At 41.4% G+C, this 17,282-nt stretch overlaps 1 protein-coding gene across 1 annotated transcript in view; it reads left to right on the top strand.

The window, feature by feature from the left end:
* The window catches only part of LOC127006110 (carbohydrate sulfotransferase 10-like), an 84,043-nt gene extending 67,444 nt beyond the window's left edge, over positions 1 to 16,599 (top strand). The window contains exons 3-9 of the mRNA XM_050875618.1: positions 1,674 to 1,809; positions 3,649 to 3,954; positions 8,715 to 8,858; positions 10,755 to 10,876; positions 13,566 to 13,679; positions 13,949 to 14,227; positions 16,425 to 16,599. Of these exons, the coding sequence (XP_050731575.1) occupies positions 1,690 to 1,809; positions 3,649 to 3,954; positions 8,715 to 8,858; positions 10,755 to 10,876; positions 13,566 to 13,679; positions 13,949 to 14,227; positions 16,425 to 16,584 (1,245 nt within the window). The 5' untranslated portion in view covers positions 1,674 to 1,689 and the 3' untranslated portion in view covers positions 16,585 to 16,599. The remainder of the gene's footprint in view (positions 1 to 1,673; positions 1,810 to 3,648; positions 3,955 to 8,714; positions 8,859 to 10,754; positions 10,877 to 13,565; positions 13,680 to 13,948; positions 14,228 to 16,424) is intronic.
* Positions 16,600 to 17,282: the final 683 nt, after the last annotated feature.

Below are 17,282 nucleotides of genomic sequence, written 5' to 3'. Positions count from 1 at the left end.
ATAAAAGCCCCGGACCTGACAAAGTATATCCTACTCTACTTAAAGAAACAAAGAGCGAACTACTCTTCTCTCTCACAACCGTATTCAATATGTTCTTGCGACAAGGCGTCGTCCCTTCGGATTGAGACTAACGTCACACCGATTTTCAAGAAATGAGATAAAAAGAATACCGGGTAATTACAGTCCCATTAGCCGAACTTCAGTTGTAGGTAAGCTACTCGAGAGCATAATTAGAGACAAAATTGTGAGTTACCTTGAAAGCCACTCATTAATTAAAGATTCACAACATGGCTTCCGTAACAATAGATCCGGCTTATCAAACCTATACTGACTTTTTATAACGACCTCTTCTCAGTTTATGACATAACCAAATCACTGGACGTAGTCTATCTTGATTTCCAGAAAGCGTTTGATAAAGTTTCACACCATAAATTACTGAATGAATTAAGGTAACTAGGTACTGACGGGCAATTACACCAGTGGATCGCGAATGGGTTGAGCAACAGACAACAAAGAGTGGTGATCGATGGATTTACCTCAGAGTGGGCGCCGGTCACTAGTCGCGTACTCAGGGCTCGGTTCTTGGCTCAGTGCTCTTCATTATTTACATCAACGATGTGGACGTTGAAATCAGTAATCTCATTAGTTAATATGCAAACTGCACAAAGATTGGTAACTCGGTTCTCACTGACGAAGACAGACAAAACCTCCAAGAAAATTTTCATAAAATTCAGCTTGATCAGATAGATGGGAGATGCCTTTAATGTAGTAAGTGCCAGGTTCTTCAAGTTGGAACAAAAAATGAAAGGTTCGATTACGAAATGCGTTCAGTGCGTTAAGGACCTGGATGTCAAAATCGCGTCAAACCTCAAATTCTCACATCAATGCATCGATGCAGCAAGTAAAGCGAACAGAATGTTGGGCTTCATTAAAAGAAACTTTTTATTAAAAAATCAAGAAGTAATACTTCCACTTTACAATAATTTAGTCAGACTCCACTTTGAATATGCTGTACAGTTTTGGTCTCCCCACCATGCAAAGAACATTGCTAAATTAGGTGTTCAACGTCCGGCAACAAAAATGATCCCTTCCTTGCGCAACAAACCCTACGACGAGATGCTCTCAACCCTTAATATGTTCTCTCTTGAGAAACGTCGCCTCCGAGGAAAAATGATCGAATGTTTTAAAATACTGAATGCCTTTACGAATGTGGGCAAATCAGAATTGTTTATGATCGATGACACTTTGCGAACAAAAAATAATGGATCAAAACTTAAATGTAAACAAGTAAATTCAGAGTGCACCAAATTTTTCTTCAACGTTGTAGTGTGAGAATGGAATAAGTTCCCACCGTCAGTGGTCCAGTGTAACACGATTGACTGCTTTGAAAACAAACTCGACCGACACTTCCTTCAACTTAATATTAACTTAAGTAGAAATGCAAAGTTTTTGAGCCATCTGATTAGTGTAGAATCACTTAGGTTTAAGGACAGATCACCTAGTCTGGATCATGGGGCCTGTGTGGTCTGATTTTCTCTCTCTCTCTCTCTCTCTCTCTCTCTCTCTCTCTCTCTCTCTCTCTCTCTCTCTCTCTCAACCCACCCACCCCTCTTCCATTACACTCCCCACCAAGTCCTTACCTACCTCCTTCCTAACCTCCCCTTCCTCCCCAGGGCGGCGTTTGGATACATGGAGCCTCACCCTGCCCGTCCTCGAGTCATCGCCGCCACTTGTGCGATGCTGACCAACATGCGATCCTGGATGCGGTACCTCCTCTATGTGGCCGCCGTGCTCCTCTCCGTGTCCCTGGTATGTTCGGCCGGTCATGTCTTGCTGATGGTGGTAGTGGTGGTCGTGGTGGTGGTGGTGGTTTTGAGTGTGTTATTGTTGTTGTTGTTGTTGTTGCTGCTGTTGTTGTTGTTGTTGTTGTTGTTCGTCTTCGTTTTTTATTCAGCCTTCTTTCTCTGCTTCTTTTTTTTCTCCTCTATTTTTATTTCCTTCTATTTCTACTTCACCTACTTCTTTTTCTTCGTTTTCCTTTTCCTTCTTGTTCTTGTTCTTCTTCTTCTTCTTCTTCTTCTTCTTCTTCTCTTTCTTCTTTTTCTTCTGCTTCTGCCTCTTCTTCTTTTCCTCTTTCTTCTTCTTTTTCTTCTTCGTCTTCTTCGTCTTCTTCCTCTTCTGCTTCTTCTTCTTCTTCTTCTTCTTCTTCTTCTTCTTCTTCTTCTTCTACTTTTTCTTTTTCTTGTTCTTCTTCCTCTTTTTCTTCTTTTGCTGCTGCTGCTGCTGCTGCTGCTGCTACTGTTACTGCTGCTGTTGTTATTACCAGCATTATGATTTTCATTATTGTGGACAGGAAACTTTCAAATGGATTAGGTTAGGTAGACAAAGCATTGAAAAAAAAAATGACATCTTTGTTCCTATCTTCATACTCGTGCTCAAGTTCGTTAACAACTTTACTTTCCCAAAGGCAGATTTTGCTATTGCTATTTTGCTCTTTATTTCCCTTTCATAAACTGCATTCTTTAATTGAGATTAGACTCCCAACGTACTTAAAACCATCTGCCAGTTTGATAAGTCTTCATTTTAAGTTTATTCCTACTCACCTCTCTCTTCTCTTGGCTATCCCCAGAATAACAGATGGACATAAAGGGTAGCACACAAAAAGATATACAAATACCCAAGGGGAGGCTGTTCAGCTGATGTGTGCAAAATCGAAAAGTCTACGAAATGATTACATCGAAAACTAGAGGACAGAAACGAATGGAAACGCTTTGGAAGCCCTACATTAGATGTGTTTATTGTATTGTATCTATTTATTTATATTCATTTTCTTTTTGTACTGTAAATCTGTTTCTGCTCCTGGCTGACTGTTGCTCCTTTCAGTGGATGGCGAAGCACGACAGCTCAATACAAATCCGAGGACTGCAATTATTTATTCATTCGTTATGCTTGCGACAGTGTAATTTATATTTTTTACTTTTTTTTACAGCAGAGGAGATAGTGCAAGGGCGTAAAAAAAAAGAAAAACAATAATGAAAAAAAAGCCCGCTACTTACTGTTGCTCATGCTTTATTTATTGTTCTTATCCCTTTTTTTTCTTATTTGTTTGTCGTGATTTTAAGATACCCTGCCCCTCTGTCCTTCCACTTCGGTAATCTTCTATGATCTCTCCTTTCTCTCCCCTCTCCTCGCTGTCACTCATTTTCTCTTTCTCGACGTCTCAGGTATTTGGAGCCTGCTGAACTTGCGTCTTATAGAGTCCGCACTCCTTCCTCTACCTGCTTGGCCTCTTATGATAATAACAATAATAATAATAATAATAGTAATAATAATAATAATAATAATAAAAATGATAATGATAATAATAATAATAATAATAATAATAATAATAATAATAATAATAATAATAATAATAATAATAATAATAATAATAATAATAATAATAAGTAATAAAAATAATAATAATAATAATAATAATAATATAATGGATAGATACAAGTTGACTATTATTATTATTAACCTTATTATCATCCTTATCATTGTCTCACTTATTATCTCAGCTAGTGCATTGATCCGCCCGGCCCAGATGCCCCGCGTGCCGTTACTGTAAAACTATTTCTGCTCCTAACTGACTGCTGTTCCTTTCAGTGGATGGCGAAGTACAACGAGCTTAAGACAAACCCGAAGGCTACATACATCTTATTGAACCCTCAACCCCGAGCTGAAGGCCTTCTCAATGTCCCGGTACATCTAGATAATGATTCGTCCCACACTTCAAATGGAGCAACATCGCGACACAGGACGGGGAAGGAAATACAAAAACAACAGACTGAATCAAGTTATTCCTCGGAGAGCTTTAGCCCCACTGACACATCCCCGCAGGGGCCCACAGCAGGTCGCACTACTCCGCGAAGTCATGAAGTGGACGAGTCTTTTATGCGTGAGAGAGAGAAGGTATGATATCACGTGTGAGTTTCGCTGGGGATGTGTAAGAACATAATAACATAAGAACGGAAGGAGTCTGCAAGAGACCGGTTGGCCTATACAAGGTAGCTCCTGTACACTCAACCTCACCTTACCTCACCATCCATGGCTTTATCTAACCTCTTCTTGAATGTATCTACGGTACTGGCACCCACAACATGGCCCCCAAGCCTGTTCCATTCGTCCACCACTCTATTGGTGAACAAATTCTTGCCTATGTCTTTGTTGAATCTGAATTTGTCTAACTTAAAACCATTGCTACGCGTCCTACCTGGCTCTTTTACTATCAAAATCTTATTGACATCCCCTTAATTAAAGCCCTACATCCATTTATAGACTTCGATCAAGTCTCCTTGCAACCTTCGCCTTTCTAGCGAGTGTAGATTTAACTGCTTCAGCCTGTCTTCATAAGGCAAGTTTCTCACCCCATGAATCATCTTTGTCATCCTCCTTTGTACAGATTCTAACATCTTGATATCCATTCTATAGTAGGGGGACCAGAGCTGAACTGCATAATCGAGATGAGGTCTAACTAGTGCTAAGTAAAGTTTGAGGATGACTTCAGCGCTCCTATTGCTTACGCTCCTTGAGATGAAACCAAGTACTCTGTTTGCCCGATTTTTAGCCTGAATGCATTGAGCCCTAGGACGGAGGTCAGCGCTCACTAGGACTCCTAAGTCTCTCTCACGCCCAGACCTACTTAGAGGAGTGCCATTTAAGGAGTAATTGTGTGATTCCTACCTACACTCAGAATGCTACACTTCCCGACATTGAATTCCATCTGCCACTTCCCCGCCCAATCATATAGTCTGTCAAGCTCATCCTGGAGAACGTTAGCGTCCCTGTCTGATTGGATTACTCTACCTATCTTGGTATCATCTGCGAACTTACTGACATCACTACTAATTCCTGTGTCCAAGTCATTGATGTAAATAATAAAAAGCAGAGGACCCAGCACCGACCCTTGTGGGACGCCACTCGTAACACTGCCCCATTCAGATTTTTTACCATTGATTTGCACTCTCTGCTTCCTACCACTAAGCCACGCCCTGATCCAGTTCAAAACTTTCCCATCTATGCCGTGAGCCTGTAATTTTAGTAATAGCCGGTGATGGAGAACTTTGTCGAACGCTTTACTGAAATCTAGATACAGCATGTCAGAGTTTTCATCTCGGTCAACAACAACAACAACAACAACAACAACAACAACAACAACAACAACAACAACAACAACAACAACAACAACAACAACAACAACAGCAACAACAACAACAGCAGCAACAACAACAACAAAAACAACAAAAACAACAAAAACAAAAACAACAAAAACAACAACAACAACAAAAATAACAACAACAACAACAACAACAACAACATAAAAAAGTAACACAATAACAAGAAATGTAATGGCCCTGAATTCCACTTTTCCATTGCTCCATGAAACACAGGATAAATTAATTCAGACCCGCGGAAAGGGTTTTACCGGCGAAGGGGATCGAACCCGCGACCGCCTAGATGGGAAAGTCACTCCTCAACCAGTCGGCCAGAGGTGCCCCACTGGCTGTGTGAGTTTGAGTGGCTTTCCGCATGAGGCAAGTCACTACAGGAACACCTCATGATGGTTTGGTCAAATGGAGACGACAGATGATGGCAAGTAACAAGAGAGCACGAGCGTGAGGTAGCGAATTAAAGGGGAGAACTAGGCCAAGGAGGAGGGGGACTGATGACGTAGCAAAGTTTGTGAATGATTACTATTGTTATTTATTATTATTGTTATTATTATTATTATTATTATTATTATTATTATTATTATTATTATTATTATTATTAGTTATTATTAGTTATTATTAGTTATTATTAGTTATTATTATTATTATTATTATTATTATTATTATTATTATTATTATTATTATTATTATTATTATTATTATTATTATTGTTGTTGTTGTTGTTGTTGTTGTTGTTGTTGTTGTTGTTGTTGTTGTTGTTGTTGTTGTTGTTGTTGTTGTTGTTGTAGTTGTTGTTGTTGTTGTTGTTGTTGTTGTTGTTGTTGTTGTTGTAGTAGTAGTAGTAGTAGTAGTAGTAGTAGTTGTAGTTGTTGTTGTTGTTGTTGTTGTAGTAGTAGTAGTAGTAGTAGTAGTAGTAGTAGTAGCAGTAGTAGTAGTAGTAGTAGTAGTAGTTGTTGTTGTTGTTGTTGTTGTTGTTGTTGTTGTTGTTGTTGTAGTAGTAGTAGTAGTAGTAGTAGTAGTAGTTGTTGTAGTAGTAGTAGTAGTAGTAGTAGTAGTAGTAGTAGTAGTAGTCGTGGCCTCGCCCAGCGACCCAGTGACTTCCCACCCCAGCGTGAGGGCCACGGTCAAGTGCCATAAAACACACAATGACTGCCGGACTCAGGGGACGCCTGATAATGGCCAACACTGCTACTGTTGCTACTCACATGTGTAGCGTCAGGTATGCAAATAAGAGTGCCAAGTGACGGCAGAGAGCAATGGTCGTGGAAAAAGAAACAGCCCTTAAATTACAGAATTACCTTCAAAGTAAAGTTGGGAGCATACGCTATAGCTGCGCGTGGCGGCGGTGCTCATCCCCGTCCCGTTGTCCTTTGAGCCTGTGGTGGGAGAGAACCATGTACCGCGGGACACAGGGTCAGTGAGACATCCGGGTTACCACAGGTTACCTTCCCCAGGTTTCTCCAGGTACCCATTTATCGACCATTCCGAAAGGAAGGATGAACAGTTGGGTGGGCTGCCCAGGCCGGAATAATAATTATTATAATAATAATAGTAGTACTAGTAATGGTATTATTAATAAAAAATAATAGCAGTAATAACAAATAATAACAATAACAAGAATAAAACTAATAATAATGTTTGGATCAATAATAATGTAAGTAATAGTAATAATGACAGCCAGAACAATGATAATAGTAATGAGTATGTCAATAATAATATTGAGAATGACTAACATATTGAGACGCATGAATCAAAGTGTGGTCTCCGCTACCATTGCTTTACTGACCACCTTAATTAGCAACTGAGATGCTCTCTCATAAATGCAAGAAGTCCCTTTATTTTTGTTTGTTCGTCTAGTAATCAAAACTGTTCAATGCTCGTGCGTAGGACTGCAGGACCGCCCGTGTGTGAACTGTAAGAGAGGTGGAAAGTGTCAGAACATGAGCCCTCAACCCCAGGATGAGGAAAATTGTGAGCAACCTTAAGTAGGGCTGGGAGGACAGGACAATGCAGGCGTCGGAGATGAACAGGTGGAGGCGAGTACAGGTGACGAGAGGCAAGGACAGGGTGACAAAGTGATGACGCCTCGCGTGAGCTCCGCTTCTGGCAGGGGTGGACACGCAAGGAGAGAGAAGTTAGGGCGCAAGACGTTTACAATGGGGACGTTGTACACCGGAACAATTTCCGGTGGGCGCATTCGACTGGTTAACTATCACTGTACCTATCATGGTAAAAGGCTTCAGTTTAAACAAGAAAGAATTCACATCACCCTGAGGCATGGCTGGCCAGTGGATGGACTCCCGAGCATGTGTACAGTACATATGGCACACCCTTCAGCCAAAATCATGCCCTTACGTGCAAAACAGGAGGCTTCGTCTGTGTGAGACATTATGAAGTGAGAGACGTAACAGCTCAGACGTTGAAAGAGGTTTACCACGATGTGGCCGTAGACGTAGAACCCATGCATGCTTCTTCCTCGGCGAGGCGAACACCTTACCAGATGCACTTCAAACGCGTCGCACGATGCAAGAGATGCTAGCGCCATAGGGTTTAGGACTCGTGCACTTACTTTGATTTAAGGATCTTTAATCCCACGGTCCACTGTCATCGAGAACAGACCCTCGATGTAGCCCAAAGAGGGATAAACACGAGAAAACAGAGAATACGAAGAAAGAATAAAGAATGTCTACCAGCTGGCAGGGTTCCTTCACTCCTCCAGCCTTCACAGCGTCGGGAGGGATGAGACCAAGAGCGCTGGGCTTCTATATACGCAAGACTCGCCGAAACACGGAAGCAGTGGTATAGACACAAAGCAGCCGCCAAGAAGCAGTGTGGTCGCCTGGATGAGATGCAGGCTGTCTTTTTCCCTCCTGAGGTCAGCCTTGGTCTGCCTGAGAGGAACCTGGTCACCTGCACCTATAACCACACATATTGCCGACCTGGTCTTTGAGGGAACGGTGGGTGCTAGTCCGTATCAACCAGAGCCTTTATTAGCCTTAGTATTGAATCTATAACACGGTTTACAAAACTAACTAAATACCGTTGGATGCCGGTCACAGTCACTGGCAGGGCGGAGTTCAATGAAGTGTGTTATGAGAGAATATACCTCTCGCAACGCAACTCTAACGGATGGAGGCAATATGTGAAAAAAAGTAGTAGTAGTAGTAGTAGTAGCAGCAGTAATAGTAATAGTAATAGTAACAGTAACAGTAGCAGTAGTAGTAGTAGTAGTAGTAGTAGTAGTAGTAGGCTAGTAGTGGTAGTAGTATCAGGAGCAATACTATTATTATTATTATTATTATTATTATTATTATTATTATTATTATTATGTAGTAGTAGTAGTAGTAGTAGTAGTAGTAATTGTAGTGGTAGTAGTAGCAGTAATAGTTGTTGTTGTTCATGTTATAATTGTTGTTGTTGTTGCTGTTACTGTTGTGTTACTAGCGTGGCAACAGTAACAGCAGCATCACATAACATGCATAATAATTAGTGTGTCTCCAGGTGTACCAGGAGCGGCGGCAGCGCGTGCAGGCAGTGTGTAAGCAGCTCGGGGCCACTGGCTCCTACGGCTCCGTGAGGCGCGCCCCGCTACACCGCCTGCGCTGGCTCTCCTCCCACCGCCTCGTCATGTGCTTCAACGCCAAGGTGAGGGGCGGGTGGGGCGGTCAGGAAGACTAGATGACCTGTGTTTCAGAAGTCTACAGTATCAGGCTGACGGTGCGTGATGTGGGGGAGGTGCGATGTCGAATTGTTGTTGTTGTTGTTGTTGTTGTTGTTGTTGTTGTTGTTTTCTTTTCTTCGTCCTTTTTGAGTTTTTTAATTCTTTCTTCTACTTGTTTTTCTTCTTCTTCTTCTTCTTCTTCTTATTATTATTATTATTATTATTATTATTATTATTATTATTATTATTATTATTATTATTTATATTTCCATCCACATCAGCGGGTGGAGAAAATAGTCCACGTGCTGTTTTTAATCGGTGGTCATGATTCGGGACTCACCGAACATATGCATATGTAATCGTGTCCGAGTAGATTTTTTCAAGCTTAATTAACCCGTCCGCTGCGATTGGCACGGATTTCGCCTTCACTGGTAGCCTAGTAACATATGCTCCCAGGTCTTTCTGTGCCTCTGTAGTGGGTAGTGGAGTGTTTCCCATGTGGTATTAGTATGCTGGATTTCCCCTCCCAAGATGCATGACCTCACATTTTTCTTCACTAAATTGGAGCAGCCACTTTTTGTTCCACTCCTGTAGCTTGGTGATGTCTTCTTGTAGGAAATCCGCATCCAAGGGGTTAAGGGAAATTTTAGGTGGCTGACTTTACCACTTGGCAGTACTTCTTTTACGGGATAAATGTATTCTTAAATCAAACATAATGAATCGTAGCCTTTGGGGGAAGGTCGACTGATGCATAAGAGCGACTTGTCCACGAGTATGGTATATCTTTATGATTCACGGGCTTAAGAATCACCACCGGCATAGGAAAAGCCGCCCCGTGCAGGTTAAGTCCCTCCCTCCCCCACTGAAACACTGATTCGCGCAAGCTTTTACTGTTCGTATAGGAAAGAAGGTTCACGGTACTTATAGTCGTCCAAATATGTCGAGGCCGGTCTGGCGTACGCTCCCGCGGGTCCTTTCCTCCCCACTGCTCTGCCACACAGTCCCAACACCTATCTCTTCCTCTCATATGTAAGCTATAGGTAACATATGAGAGGAAAAAAATAGGTGTTGAGACTGTGTGGCAGAGCAGAGGGGAGAAATGGACCCGCGGGAACCAACGCCTAAACGGACTCGAAAATTTGGTTTCTCTATAGGTTAGTATTCTCAGACGCTTCCGCCTCACACATCAACTATTTCCAGTGGCCAAAAAGGAGATCAGTCGGATTCTGTTGGGTGTTGTTTTGTGTTCATGGTACAGAAGAAGGGTCCAGTTACCTCCAGGGTCATAAAACTACCCCTGGAAACGCTCAGAACTCCTACGAAAGATGAACTTGGGCGCCGAAATATTTAAGAACATGACCCATAATTTCATACCAGACACGTGACTGAAGAATAGGTCACTTTGTTGTGTTAGGAGCACTGCTGTTATCATCGTTGTTATTGTTGATGAATCATGTTGGTGATAATATAGTTAGCACGTGAGATAAGAGTATTACCACCAGTGTAGGTTGTGACAGTGGAAGCAGTTACCGAGTGGCCAGAGAAGCAGAAGTTGGGATAGTAGCAATAGTAGCAATAGTAGCAATAGTAGTAATAGTAGTAGTAGTAGTAGTAGTAGTAGTGGCAGTAGTAGTTGTTGTTGTTGTAATAATAATAACAGTAGCAATATAATAACGGCAATTGAAGATATGGTATACAGGCACGTTGAGGAGCCAGTCGTGGTTTCAAAGTCTAAACAATTTAATTTTCTCTTAGTTGCTCCATTTGATACTTTAAATCACCGAGTGTGTGGATGTTGTAGGTTGGTGGCCTGCTTCTCCATCCCTCCAGTGGTGTCTTGACAGAAGCATCATCGTTTTAGGGTTTCCGTGCTCCCTCAGGTAGGCACCACCACCTGGACGCAGTACTTGCTGGAGAGGAAGGACCCGAGCTTGCTGAAGAGAACACAAAACTGGCACAACACGGCCAAACGCGTCCTGAAACCCCCGTACGAGCGTGACAGGTGACTATTCGCTCTTCCATAATGCTTGTAGTGTAGTTTATAGTGGCGGTGGTATTGGTGGCGGGAATAGTCAATCAGTCAAGAAATCATATCCCAAATATTAAGAGATATATCAAATTGAATAGGTAAGACTATTAGTATTTAAGATCTGCATGCACCCACAGTAAGGACATAAATATTTTAAAAAGCATGTACAATCAGGAGACACTTTATGGAACAAAACAAATAAAACATATACATACACATACATATAGATTTGTGGGCCGTGGTAGTAGTATTAGTTGTTGTAGTAGCAGTATTAGTAGTAGCAGTAGAAGTAGTAGTAGTAGAAGTAGTAGTAGTAGAAGTAGTAGTAGTAGAAGTAGTAGTAGTAGTAGAAGTAGTAGAAGTAGTAGTAGTAGAAGTAGTAGTAGTAGAAGTAGTAGCAGTAGTAGCATTGCCGACCTGGACTTTGAGGCGACGGTGGTTGATAGTCGTATCAACCACAAGCTCTGTTAGCTTAAAAGTAATATGTTTAGTAAGGTTTGTAATATTAAATAAAGATGGTTGTCAGCCACAGTCATTGGCGGGGTGGGGCCAGTGAATTGCTTTGTGAAAGGATATGAGAGAATATACCGCTCACAACGCAACTCTAATAGATGGAGGCCCGTGTAGTAGAATTATAAAAAAAAAGTAGTAGTAGTAGTAGAAGTAGTAGTAGAAGTAGAAGAAGTAGAAGTAGAAGAAGAAGAAGAATTAAGTTATATAGTCCGTTTCATTCCGTCTGTCCACTCGCGAACGTAGATGTGGCACCTGCACATTGTTAGTTCGTGATTGCGTGAAGATCAACTTTTTTATTTTCAGTGATATATTTGAATGTTTGTGTATACAAAAAAAACTCAAACTCTCTTATATGAACCAGAAACATGCTGATTTGCATCGATAATTATAATCTACCATACAAGCACACGAAAAAACAGCTTGTATATCAAACAGTATAGTCTGATCATACTCGAACGATTTATAGCCTTTCAAATACCCATAGTTCATCTCATTCAGGTACTGTTGTGATAGTGAATTTACCGTACCCAACGGTTGTGTTTCTCGCAAGACACTTGAACCACACCAGGACAACTCCACAAAAAGACACAAACCACTTACCACTAATACAGCAGGGGTGCCGGGCTTTCCCCTACAAGCACCTCCCAGCGTTACAACGATAATCCTAACAGGCCTGATAGTAATACCTAGTTGTAAACACTGTAGGAGGCACTTATCTTTCGAAGGGTTTCAAAAGAAGTGGTCTCTTGAAGTAAGTTCTGGAGGAGTCCTGTTGTCCTCGAGACTAAGTATAAATCAGCACTGCCGCGAAAGCGCTGAGGTGTTGTTAGCTTGAGAGCAGGTGATGTGGGCCGGAAGCCAACCACGTGGGTCTGAAGGGGTATTTTGAATTTCCCTCCCCAGATAGCGTGGCTTTCGATCGGTTAAATTATCCTTGCTCTTTAATTCCGCAAGGGCAATTATTTATTATTTCATGAAAGGAAATACTGAACTATTGTTATTCCTTTCATGGTAAATGTGTTTAGTCTTCAGGCAGTGAATACGGTGATACTGTCTCGGTCTGGGAGCCGATGAGCGAAGTATGTAAGTACCATCCAAGGCTTATTTGAGCTCAGACGATACTCTTAGTTGACTTGAACTCTTGGCCCGAGACTAGTTCCATAAGGGAAATAGTTAATTTGTCTAATCCCCTGGTTAACTGACCTAATTCCTAACAGTACACAAAGTGGACAGAAGAAATGAGACAGACTATAGTAGTAGTAGTACTAGTACTAGTAGTAGTAGTAGTAGCAGCAGCAGTAATATAATCTGTTTCATTTCATCTGTCCACCAAGAAAGCGGGAATTTTGATGGATGTGGTACCTGCGCATTTTCTGTTAGAAGTTCGTGAATACTTGAAAATCAAATGTTGTGATGGACATTCAACCTTATTTTTCAATAATATATTTGAATGTTTATGTATACAAAAAAACAACTCGGTCATTCGCATCGATAATCTAACATACAAGCACACGAAAAGACAAGTTTGAATCAAATAACATTCACATCATGCTCGAACGATCTATGGTTTTTCAAATTCATTGATTGATAGATTATTTCAGGTATATTAAAAGCCATCTGGCTCTGCAAGTGCATATAAAGGGTATCTTAATAATTTACTGCATGTAAATAACGATTAATAATAATGGAAATAACATGAAATACTAAATAATAGGCTAACTGTTGAATGCAATGCTAGGCTATTTGGCCTATTAGGCTACCCATGTTATTAACACATCAAAATTCCTTACGTATAGACACTTGCAGATTCGGATGTCACTTTATGTACCTGAATGAGATGAAATACGGGTATCTGAGGTGGCTGGAGAGCAGGTCACCTCAAGCTATTATAAGTAATCTTGAACATTATTTTGACCCGGTTCGTATTCCCTGCAAATTGTGTTTTGTTACTAATCTTATACTCTTTTTCCTTGCTCTCTTCTCATCTTCATCCCGTTCTTCCTCCTCCTCATACTCATACTCATGCTCCTCCTACCTATCATGTACCTCGCCTAATCTTATACTCTATCATCTCGATCCTCTTCTCTTCCCTTCCTTTCCTCCTCCTCCTCCTACTCCTCCTCCTCCTCCTCCTCCTCTTCTTCCTCAGCCCCGAAGCCTTAGCGATGATGAATGACTTTGGAAAGATAATGATCGTGAGGCATCCATTCGTCCGCCTCGTGTCTGCCTACCTCGACAAGATGAGGGGCACCGAGTTCCTAGGGTGAGTGCAGCGAGCTTCACAACGCAATGATCTCCAGCGTGAATACCAATGACGAACTATAATGAAATTAGATAATACTCGTTATGAATTCTGACAAATGACTAATATGCCTGTATCATGATACATGCGTTAATACCCTTCTCTTTGAGCGTTGTACGCCTGTAATGTTACATGAATGCACTCGCGTAATCTTAAACGTTGATCTAGAAACAAGATTGACAGACAGTTGAAACTTAACACTGGATCGTCCCGCCACCTCTACCACACAGGTTACGGCGCCGCATCGTCGCTCAGTTTCGATCAGTCTCCTCCTCCTCCAACTCCTCCTCCCCCTCCAACTCCTCCTCGTCCACGTCCCCGCTCCACCCCACCTTCGTGGAGTTTGTACGATTCCTCATCGCCAAGACGCCACCCGGGGACGACGTCACCACCAAGCGCCTTCGAGGTTCCAAAAACGTCCACTGGGCTCCCTTCCACGTTAACTGCGCCCCATGTGACATTGACTACGACGTGATACTTAACATGGAGACCATCAACGAGGATACGAGGTGAGTATGCTCAGGGTCCAGACCCTGGGTATGCAAACAGTGATACAGTCAGCCAAAAAAGATGTTCTATCCGAAAGTTCGGTATATTCGAAGGTGCAAGGTGCTGAATCAAGCCAAAACCAAAAGCGCTAATGTTTGCAGTGGCTGATATTGCTTTTAAGTAAAATTATATCGTTTTCATTATTAATAGATATTTTGATATTAAGTAAACACCATAAAAGGTATCAAATATAAACGGCAAATTTTACCATTCATGAAAAAAACTAGTAGATATGATTGGTTTGATAAATCTAATTATCATAAATAGAGGGCTGTTAACTGTAACAGTAGCAATGATAATGATGAGGAGGAGGATGAGGATAATAATAATAATTATAATAATAATAATAATAATAATAATAATAATAATAATAATATTTACACCAAAATATACCAGAAAACAATGTTACATAAAGAAAAGGAATCTATTTCGATGGACAGTGGAAAGAACTGGTTCACAAAGTTCACAAACCCAGCAGGCAGTGAATGAGTGAAACAAACTCAGCAGTCATGTGGTGAGTGCAAATACAATATACATCTTCAATAATTAATTAGTCAAATAATGGGGGCATACGCCTGGGGGCGCGTCGCCTCACCCACCCTACGACGCTAAGTTCCGCCGGGCGAGTCTCCATGTAGGCTCCCTTCCCTTTCTGAGTACCTTTTGGCAGTATCTCTCAACTTGCTCAAGTCGCGAACTCCTTGGGCGTCCCCTTGCCCTCCTCCACTCAGGGTTGTCTCTTACAGAGACAACGATTAGCAGGATCAGCTTCAGGGTAAAGTGCCACGTGCCCGTATAACTGGAGTTCAATAAAAGGTAGATCATTTCATGGATAGGGAGCAATAGTGGCCGCAGGTTTTTAGAAGCATATTTTTTGTCTGTATAAACCCTATTGCGTTCGTGAGCTGTCTCGTGGTCAGTGGTGGTCGGCCCCATGGGGTTGGTGCCGTGGATGAATATTTACTTTTTCATGATGACGCCGATATTTTCTCTGCTTGGCTCTTGTTGCCCCGTGTGTTCCCCTTGACATAAGTTGCTGAGGGTTGGGTTGAGGGATCATAATTAGAGCATGTGGGTGGAATAGGCTTAGTAATCATGTTTTGAGTGCAAGTGTTACTTTTTATGGATGGGGAAGACAGAGAATGATTGACATGCGGGAACTGCTCTCTGTATAGTCTGATTGGGCTCCTGTAGACTCCCTATGTTCTCAAAAAATCTTACTCTTATTTCTCATCGTGTTGGATACTCAGTGCCTGCGTTTGATTCAGCAATGTTAACGTATAGGAAGACGTGTTTATCGTTACAGGTCCAAGTCCATATGACTAAAATACGTTTCGATTTCTATAGTAAAAACCATACTGTCTTTATGCCTGCTCTCCAGGGGCATTATACATCTGTTGTCATTTACTTTATAGGGAAATAAAATTATCATCTTTGTGGAGAGAAGTAACTCTTTTCTTTGGTAGGTTTTGTTACGTGATCACCGTGTATGCAATGCTGTTGTTGAGATTGCGGTCAACTGAGTGTGTGTGTGTGTGTGTGTGTGTGTGTGTGTGTGTGTGTGTGTGTCGTCGCAGGTTCTAGCCTTCTAGGGACCCAAAGTGGGGTTAGATATTGCGGCCCTATAATGTTCTCCATCTGGTATAGATCCTTCTCTACATACTGGGCATTTGAAAGCTCCTAAAGACAAAGGATAAGTTGCTGCGCTTGTACCCTGAACCGGCCCTTGGTCTTAAATATAACGGACTCCCATTGTACGACTACATCCCAAGGCCACAGAGAAGATTAACCCGTCCGCTGCGATTGTCAGGGATTTGGCTTTCCCTGTTAGCCTGGTTACATATAGTCCCAGGTCTTTCTCTGCCTCTGTGGTGGATAGTGGAGTGTTTCCCATGTGGTATTGGTATGCTGGATATCCCCTCCCAAGATGGATGACTTTACATTTTCCTTCATTGAATTGTAGCAGCCACTTTTTGTTCCATTCCTGTAGCTTGGTGATGTCTTCTTGTAGGAAATTCGCAGTCAAGGGGTTAACAGGTTTTCCAAAGGTGATTTTCCCGTTCGATCACAAATCAGTCTATGAAAATCCCAGCAACTTTCACGAGGGGCTTTTCAGACAGGCGAACTGAGGTGGCGAGACGTTTGTGTGTGTTGCAGGTATGTGAGTGAACGGTTCCGTCTCGGGCTGCAGGAAGGCGTCTGGAAAAACCGTGCCAAAACCAACTCAACGGAAGTCACCGCCCTTGGCCTGTTCAAGGTGTGTTTCTTGCTTCTCTTGGCAAATCAGCAATGCCTTCACTGTAGAATCATCAACTGAATTATCTCTTTACATGAATTACATTACATTTTTTATTTATTAATGTAGTTAGTACTTGATCATTTTGTAATCTCCCTTAATGATATAAGCACTAAATCTCATTCCTTACTTTCAGTCAGTAAACTTCTATTGTAGTTCTTGGTAAGTCAGGCATCTCTCACCACCTGTAATTATCAACCTTATTCCTGCTTTCCTTTAGATTTTTTTTGTAGTTTCGTACTTGACAAGCCAGCCATCTTTCTTCACACTAATTGCCAGCTTAGCTTGTTTTCGTTCTCGTCTTATTTAGTGTATCAGTGTGTGTTCAGCTCACTGAAAAATTCAGCATTCTATCAGACAGTTTGCCTTCACAGTATAATCATCAATCTAATTCTTGCTTTTTTTTTTTTAACTCATTATACTTACATAAGTGTTTTGTGTTTCCATTTCATTCACTCCGCCCTTTCTTGTTCATTAATTTTTTTCCTTCACGTCACTGCGTTTCTCCTAATATCCATTCATTTGTAATATATTATCTTTTTATCAATGCCTTGTAACCTTCAGTCATTTATTTTTTGATACCTATATAGTGTGTCATTGTGTCGGCAAAAACACTATTCAGGTTTCTTTCCCTTATATTTATTGATCCACGTTTGATATTCTTTGCATTGTATTCTTCATGCATGGCTTAAGTTCAACGTGCAGCCCTTTTTCTTTGT

The sequence above is a fragment of the Eriocheir sinensis genome, chromosome 32 (genome assembly GCF_024679095.1).
Source record: "Eriocheir sinensis breed Jianghai 21 chromosome 32, ASM2467909v1, whole genome shotgun sequence".
In the NCBI taxonomy this organism is placed as follows: domain Eukaryota; kingdom Metazoa; phylum Arthropoda; class Malacostraca; order Decapoda; family Varunidae; genus Eriocheir; species Eriocheir sinensis.
The sequence above is the reverse complement of the archived record's forward strand: the minus strand, read 5'-3'. Positions and strand labels throughout refer to the sequence as shown.